This window comes from Lepisma saccharinum, chromosome 2 (assembly GCF_977018435.1).
Source record: "Lepisma saccharinum chromosome 2, izLepSacc3.1, whole genome shotgun sequence".
Classification (NCBI taxonomy): domain Eukaryota; kingdom Metazoa; phylum Arthropoda; class Insecta; order Zygentoma; family Lepismatidae; genus Lepisma; species Lepisma saccharinum.
The window spans coordinates 60,574,993-60,584,109 of record NC_139230.1 but is presented as its reverse complement, the minus strand read 5'-3'; the positions used below and the strand labels follow the sequence as shown (position 1 = coordinate 60,584,109).

General features: G+C 39.6%; 1 protein-coding gene across 1 annotated transcript; it reads right to left on the bottom strand.

The window, feature by feature from the left end:
- Positions 1–3,721: 3,721 nt before the first annotated feature.
- LOC145982265 (uncharacterized) lies at positions 3,722–8,638 on the bottom strand. The gene has a single exon (XM_083115841.1). It carries the CDS (start codon positions 8,636–8,638, stop codon positions 3,722–3,724), a length of 4,917 nt encoding a protein of 1,638 aa, XP_082971967.1.
- Between the last annotated feature and the right edge of the window lie 479 nt (positions 8,639–9,117).

The following is a 9,117-nucleotide window of genomic DNA, read 5'->3' as shown; positions in this document are numbered from 1 at the left end:
TTTCCTTACTTCTTACACACACACTAAGGATATAAAATTCTCTCTGTGTGCGTGCCATTGCTATCAAAATACGGTAGTTCCTACACTTAATTAAAGAAGAAATACACATTCAGGATCCGGCATTTGTTAACCTTTGTAATGAACCTATAAGTAGGTAGAAAAAAGACTTGGCTTTTGTCAGTAGGCTGATTTTTGTAGATGTAAATTTTCGATTTGATTGATTTTCTTTATTTTACTTCGCTTTTTGTGCCACTTGTGGCTAATTTGCAAAGATGGGAATGAGTGATGATTGATGATATGATTAAATTGATGAATGGACACTCACAAACATCTATGCCCAGGCCAGGATTCGAACCCGGGACCACTGGCGTCGTAGCACGATGTGCTAACCACTCCGCCACGTTGGCCGGCGTAAAGTTTTGAGGTTTGGGTGTTTTACAAATATTGTAGACTACAGTTGGTATTACCTATTTGCATATGTGGATTGCTTTACAAATTCTGTGAATACATTTTCCTTTATATTTATGAGAGAGATTAGGTTTGAAGCCATTTCGTGGAAGGGTACTTTGTTTGCTTGTTTAAATTGTTGTTTTAAGTCCACTTTATGCACATATAGGATAATGGGGACTGGACCTACAGTTTAAAGTGGGATCTGAACCACTGTGAAATGTGTCTCCACCGGGTATCGAACCCGGGACCGCATGCAAGTGTAGTCCTTTCACTACTGGACCCTTAGTTGACAGTGATATCGGAGCCACTGAGCAAATTTCTTCCAACGGTGATCGATCCCAGGGTCCTTAGATTACAAAAGGCGACAAATTTACTACGACCGCACCAGGCAGATCCTCTATAAGACACTGCAGCAAATCGATGGTGGAATATCTCACTATATTTCTGGATGTTTGCAATCTCGTTTCATTTAACGTATGCTAAGTTTACTAGATCCTTATGCATACACCCTTGAATGGACATACTTTGTAAATAGAAAATTCAGCTTCAAAGTTTAAGTAGATTTCCTTTTACTTTTGGTCCACTTACTCAGGTTTAATTCTAATATAAAGCATACCACCCATTACTGTTCATCTCACTCACAACTGATCCAGAATTGCGTATCTATTTTTAAACTATCAACTGGGACGCTGTTTCGTTTCTTGTCTGGCAGCTGATGGGGAAATATTACTAAAAATATTACTAAAAATATAATTTAGAACAAATTAACCTAGCACTTCGTACAATAACTCCAGGTACATTATCCACATGCCCTGAGGTCCATGGAAGCCTTACTGATTACTCCATGTTATGCCAATTAATTTTTTAATTTAAAAACAACTCACTGAGGAAAACACTCGAGGGCATATGTCGTGCTTCATGTGCAGAATCTTCAGCAAGAGACTTTTCGTGAAATAATTTTAAATGTTGTTCCATATGCAAGAGAAACGAATATACCACTGCACTCGAGTGTGGAAATTTTCGTAAATGTTAAATTTCAAATATGAAGCAGAACAATGGAAGCAAACCTTTGTGCAATTAAGACGAGAAAACTCTAATAAAAAACAACTGAACATATGAACCACAACAATTATTTGATTTACTGAAACTCATTTCTATTTTTTTTTAATTTTAAGATAACTGAAGCATACACACAATCGGAACAGAAAATGTATCTGTAGATAAATCTTTTGGTTTACATATAAGCCCAAATTAAAAGACTAAATTTTACTGTAATACTTGTAGATTGTGGACAAACATTCAACTAAAAACCAAATTGGTAAAGTAGAAATAACGAAAACATTAAGCCTCTTCCCACAGGCAAGAGTCTACAGTAAGTTTTTTTTAATCACAGGTGTTCTGAGCTTAATTACGTGGAAGCGGTACTGAAACTTTAAACTCGCCTTTTCAATTTGTTAGGGAACATAAAGTTGTACATCAACAATATACAATTAAATTCCTATTTCCTCTTTTATTAGTATTTCCTGATAATTTTACACTGTGAAAGAAGGTCTCATATTGCTAATCAAATGTTTAAATCCTCATTGTAAGTATTCAATGTTCAATCCCAGTCATTATGTGCACAGTTTTCTTTGTAAGCCAATTTGAGGATTTTTATAAAGAAGGTCGAATACACGAGACATATAAATAAACAAATACTGTACACAGATATGATATAAGTAGATCGTTTGACGCGAAATCTTATCTTATGAAGAACTGTTCCCAAATATAATGTTTCTCTTTGCTAGATAATTTCTGTAAATTATTGTCAGACATGTTTCGTTCAGAGACAGGCTGATTGCATTCGAGTTAAATCATTTTAACACAGCCCGGCTGAGGTGGTACGAAATTAGCATACGGAGAAAGTAGAAATTGATGAGAGCGTCACGACATTCCCTGTTTGCGACTGTCATACGATATAGGAAGCTCCTTATGAAAATTGAAATGTCAATTACATCACATGCAACAAAATAACGCATGTGCTTTTAATGTTCGTTCATTCAAAACCAATACAGAGATAAACTCTTTATCAAGAACTAATAAAAACTAGTTTGCAAACCTCCTTACCTACACATCCACAAAAAACCTCACAACAAACAAGGACAAAACATACGCCAACACAATCATAAAACACCACGAAGCCTGCAACAATGCACCTTGCAGAGCGCACTACGTGGAAGATATGGAAGAATCCAACACTCACACAGGAAGTGGGTGGTATTTTTTTATGTATTTAGGTACACCGATAGCCTAATCGGTGTTGGACCTACAGTTTAAAGTGGGATCCACCGGCGATCGAACACACCCCTTGATTACAGCGTTAACACTACAGATCGGGGAGGTCCGCTATTTTGTGTGACATCCAATTTGAATAGCCAATGAAAGTTATACGATTGATTGATTGATTTACTTTATTTTACTTCGCTTCTTTTGCCACTTTTGTCTAATTTGTGAAGACAGGGATGGGTGATGATATGATGAAATTGATGATTGGACACTCACAAACATCCATGCTCATGCCAGGATTCGAACCCGGGACCCATGGCGTCGTAGCGCGATGTGCTAAACACTCCGCCACGGGGGCTGGCAGAAAGTTATACGATTCACTATTATTATTATTGTTGCGTTTCTTATTTAAACACTGGACTGATTATATACACTATTTAATGTACACTGACACTGGACTACATTGGAATGGAGTCGACCACCGTGTAGCAATGTCTCTCGCTCTTCTCGTACAGTGCGGGTATTTCCCGATATGTACCACGCCCTGCACAGTCTCCGAAGCAGAGTCTGCACTGTCCTGCCACCTAGTGGCGACAAGTATAATGAATACTTAAGATACACAAATTGTCACACATTGATAACACAAATAATAATACATACACTAATCTATCCCAAACATAGTCCCCCCTCTTGATCGAGTCGATCAACAAAAGTACAACTAATGATCTATTGGAAGAGGCACTAGTTTGTTAACTGGACGTTTATAGGTTGAAGATGAAGTGCGAACAGTTGCAACACGCACTAGTCCATCCGCACCAGGATGCACTTGTTCAACTATAGCAAGTTTCCATGTAAGTGGAGGTAGGTGATCTTCCTTCACTAAAACCACTGTTCCTGGTTCCAAATTCTTCCTTTGGGTGTTCCACTTGGTCCTCTGCTGCAGGGAATGCAAGTAGTCCTTTGACCAACGGTCCCATAGTTGTTGGTACATCTGCTGCAATTTCTGTCATCTGGATAAACTGGATTCTTTGATGTTAGTTAGACTAGGCTCAGGAAAACTAGTTAGGGGTGCACCAATAAGGAAATGGCCAGGGGTTATAAAACTGGGATCTGTAGGGTCATGTGACAATACTGTGAGGGGCCTTGAGTTAAGACAGGCTTCGATTTGAACTAAGAGTGTTTCAAGTTCTTCGAAAGTGAGAGCAGAGTTCCCTACGATTCTCCTCAGGTGATGCTTCATGGACTTCACTCCTGCTTCACAAAGTCCAGCCATATTTGGGCTATTGGGTGGTAGAAAATGCCATTTGAATCCTTCCTGAGCTGCATGGTCTTCTAAAGACTTGTTGAAGTCTGATGATTGGAATAAATTCTTCAAGTCTTGTAATTCACGATTGGCACCGACGAAATTTCTTCCGTTGTCGCTGTACAAGTTCAAACATTTTCCTCTGCGTGCCGTAAATCTTCGCAAAGCAGCAATGAATGACTTGGTGCTGAGATCTCCGACCAATTCTAGGTGTATGGCCTTTGTGGCAAAGCATACAAATACTGCTACATATGCTTTCAGCCTTGATTTGCTTCTAGTGATTGACGGCTTGATGATAACTGGTCCAGCGTAATCAACTCCAGTGTTTAGAAATGGTCTAGTGGACTGTATTCTGGATGGTGGTAATTGTCCCATGAGTTGGTTGGAAATAGATGCTCTTAATTTGAAACAAATGAGGCACTTGTGCAGAATAGCTCTGACCACTTGTCTGGCTCTTGGTATCCAGTACTCCTGTCGTAATGAAGATATAAGGAGTTGCGGTCCTGCATGTAATAGCCTGTGGTGTTCTGAAAGAATGATCAATTCAGTTAAATGATGCTTTGGTGGCAATATGCTTTGATGTTTGCTATCATATGGTAGCTGCGAGTGTCTAAGTCTTCCTCCAACTCTGAGTACTTGTTTGTCATCTAGGAAAGGATGCAAGTCTAAAAGTTGACTATCCTTTGACACCTGACTGTTAGAAGACAATTCTCGTATTTCCTTGCCATAAACTTCGTGTTGCACGCTTCTAATGCAAGTATGCAATGCTGATCTTAAGTCACTTGCTGACAATGATCCTATGTGTTTCTCTTGTTTGTTCCTCGCATTGTGTAGAAATCTCAAACAATATGCAATCACTCTTTGAAGTTTCAATAACGACGAAAATCTGCTGATAAATTCTATTGTTGGTGCATTTGTGACTAGACTTACTGTAGTTGTTCTTTGTTCTTCAAGTTCATCGAGTTTGAAGTCATCATCCCTTGACGATGTTGGACTCGAAGGCCATGCTGTTGCTGGAAGTGATAGCCAATCAGGGCCATGAAACCACATTTGAGAGGTGTGTAGTGAGTCTACATTTGTCCCTCTGCTGATTAAATCTGCGGGGTTCTGTGCTGACACTACATGTTTCCAGTACTGAGGCTTAGTACATTCTTGAATTTGTGAAACTCTATTCGCTACAAAGGTTTTCCATCGTCTTGCAGGTGATGCAAGCCACGCCAGTACGATCTTCGAATCGGTCCATAGATTGACTCTACTGACTTCCAATTGTAGTAGTTGTAACACCTTGTGTGTTAGTTTCACCAGCAACAAAGCAGCGCACAATTCAAGACGAGGAAGAGTGATCCTTCTTATAGGTGCCACACGCGAACGTGAACAAAGTAAATGTACAGTGGTTTCACCATTTTCATTTGTTGATCTAAGATACAAACAACAGCCATATGCAACTTGCGATGCATCTGAAAATCCGTGGAGTTGAATGTCAACCACTTTTCCTTGAACTAGCACAAATCTGTTAACTTGTATCTGATTAATGTTTGGTAACTGTTGAAACAAACGTTTCCACTCCATGTTGAGCTTATCTGGTAACTTATCGTCCCATTCCATGTTATAGAACCATAATTGTTGTAGAAATATCTTGTAAGAAATTACTATTGGACTCACTAGTCCCAAAGGATCAAAGATTGATGCGACAATAGAAGCTACTTGTCGTTTAGTGATGTTGTCTTCATAACATGACACTATCTCCTTGTTATTTGCTTGCAATTTATCTGTGACTGGATCCCATGTGAGGCCTAAAGCTGTAACGTTTGCTCCCTTGTCAAACTGAAATGGTAGTTGCATTTCTCTATGAGTAGCTGGTACTGCTTCAAGAAGTGCTGGATGATTAGAACACCATTTCTTCAAAGTGAATCCTGCTGAATTCAGTAAATCGATTAGTTCTCCTTGCAATTGTCTAGCTTCTTCAATACTGTTAGCTCCGGTAAGAAGGTCATCAACGTAAACATCTCGTTGTAAAACTTTGGATGCATTCGGAAACTTGGTTGCTTCCTCTTCAGCTAACTGCTGCAATGTTTTAGTCGCCAAAAACGGTGATGATGGCAAACCAAATGTGACTCTTGTGAGCTCGAACGTTTGTACTGGCATATCTGTAGATTTCCTCCAAAGTATGCGTTGAAACTTAGTGTCATCTGGATGAATCAGGATTTGTCTGAACATCTTCTCGGCGTCTGCCGTAAATACAACCTTGTGCGTTCTGAAGCGAAGAGCTATAGACTGAAGATCGTCATGTGTGGTTGGACCGACCATCAGTATATCGTTTAATGAGACTCCATTTGTTGTTTTTGCTGATGCATCAAAAACAATTCTGGTTTTCGTGCTGCTGCTGCTAGGTTTGAATACTGGATGATGTGGTAAATAGTATGACACGTCATCAGCTTCATTTGGATCTGGTTGTACTGGCTTCATGTGTCCCAACATTTCATACTCCTCGAGTATTCTGCTATACTCCTCTTTCAACTCTGGTTGTTGTTGAAACCTCTTCTCTAACTGATGTAATCTGAATAATGCCTGGTTGTATGAATGTCCTAGCTCTGTATGATCTGATCGAAATGGGAGACGAACAATGAAACGCCCTGTTTCATCTCTGGTGGTGTGTTGATTGAAGTGGTTTTCACAAGCTACTTCTTCAGCTGTTTTTAGTTTCGAGTACATTTCCTCCAACTCGAAAAAACGCCGTAATTGAGAATCCAAATTGTCTTCCATGCGTACAAAACATGCTACTGTGGGTGTACTAGGTTGTACAGGCTGTTCCATCCGACCAGCTAAAATCCAACCTAATTCAGTATTTTGAAGAACTGGATAGTTTTCATCTCTTGTTTGTCTTTCAAGAAGAAGTAAGTGCAAGTAAAGTTCCGATCCAATTAGTAGATCTATCCCTTCTGGTTTGTGGAAATCTGGATCTGCTAACTCAATGTCTGTTGGTAGGTTCCAATGTTCATGATGAATAACTTGAGAAGGTACGTTCCCTGTGATGCGTGGGAGTATCAGACAAGTAAGTGAAGTCTGGAAGTCTGACACTCTTGAGCGCAGCTGAATGTCTACACTGTGCTTGGCTTCCGATGAAACATTATTGATTCCTCTGATTGGAATATGATTTTTCTGCTTTCGTAACTGTAGTCTCTGAACAAGATCTTCCTTGATGAAATTTGACTGAGACCCACTGTCCAGGAGAGCTCTACATGTATGTGGCTGTCCCCTAGAATCGACGACTTCTACTAAAGCTGTTGATAGCAGAACGTGTGATCTTGGTTTACTCTTAAATGTGCAGTATGAAGATTGTACTGAAGTTGTCCTTGCAGCTTCATTCCTCGTGTCTGGTGAGTCATTCCTTGGTTGGTCTTGCCTTAGAGGACCTCCTCGTTTACCGCCTTCCTCTGGATGCAACAGAGAATTGTGTTTCAATCCACAGCGTCTACAATTCCCTGAAGTACAGTTCCTAAAATTATGATTCGATCTGAGACAATTATAACAAAGTTTGTTGTTGCGCACACACTCTTGTTTCTGCTTCAGACTGGCGCCTGCAAAAGACTTGCATGAATATAAGGAATGTGCTAATTTACAGAAATAGCATTGTGTATTTGTAGTTGTCAGGTAAGAATTTGACTGACGGATGTGTTTCTGTTTAGGGCTAACCTTGTGTTCATTAACATTTTTGTTTACGTGAACAGACTTCAAAGATTCCAAAGCTTGACATTTTTGTTCTAGAAAGGTGAACAGTTCCTTTAGTGTAGGGAACGACTGATCGGTATGGCTTAATTCCCATTCCCTTCTTGTGTGAGAATCAAGTTGAGCCAAAAAATGATGTATCAAAATAACATCTTCTAACGGTGTTTGTAATTCAAGAGCTCGAAGAGCATTTAAGTTACTGGTGACGTCATTGATGAACTGACGTAATTCTGTGGCATTTTCTTTGTTAATTGCGTTCACATGCAAGATGTTATTGACATGACTTGCTGCTATCAGTCGTTTATTCTCATACCTATCCTTCAACAATTGCCATGCAATATCGTAATTTGAATCAGTCATGGGCAAAGTATCTATAAGTGTTCTTGCTTCAGATTCCAATGATGAACGTAAGTAGTGGAATTTCTGTATTTTAGGAATATTGTCATTTGTGCGAACCATAGCCTGAAATGCATCTGAATATGCTAACCAATCCTGATAATTACCGTGAAACGTGGGTAAAGATACCGTGGGTAATTTGATGTGCGTGGTGCCTAATGATGAAGCATTGTTTACAACATCCGATCCATCTGTAGGTGCAGCTTGTGCTTGTTTATGTTTCTCTATAATGGATTCCATTTTACCCCGTACCTTGTAGTAAATTTCTTCAAAATCCTCCCTGTGAGGTTCATGATTCTCGTTTATATCTTCTACTTCTAAACGTGTTTGAACTTCATCATATTTTTCCCACAAAGGTGTTAAATTCTGTAAACGGACCCTTACTTCTTGAACTTCCCCCGTATCTTCAAAGGAATTAACAAATGCTTGTGTTCGTGTTAACTGGCCCCTAAATCCAGCTCTCTTGCGTATCAACACTATTTTCTCTTCTTCATCCATCGCGAAGGAAAGAGGGCAAGATGTGTAGGAAATAGTACGTGAGGAAAAAGTAAACAAAATATGGTGCGAGCCTATCTAACTACTGACCTTGATCTGAAGCTTCCCTGGGTGTTGGCGATGACGTCACTTCAGCCGACAGCAGGATACTGCAGTGGATGCTCGAAACTGTCCAAATTTATGTTACTCAGTCCCGTGATGAGTTATCGTAACAGACAACTTATTGTCCACTGAATACCACGGTGTATAACTCGGTCTTATAACAAAACATTCGACGTACGCACGATATAACAATACGGAATGTCTGTTCAAACCACACGCGTAACGGTTGTGATCGAAAATTACACGTAATACGTAATAAGTACTGTGACACAGAAAGTTCTACGATTGAGCACATAACATGCAACCATATATTGACGTAAGTACGAATGTCAGTACACATCTGTAACTGGAACACTGCATACAAAGTCACTTCGATACCG

What these genes read in the sequence shown, in the direction of transcription:
- LOC145982265 (XM_083115841.1), bottom strand. Translation starts at nt 8,638, where the DNA reads ATGGATGAAGAAGAGAAAATAGTGTTGATACGCAAGAGAGCTGGATTT.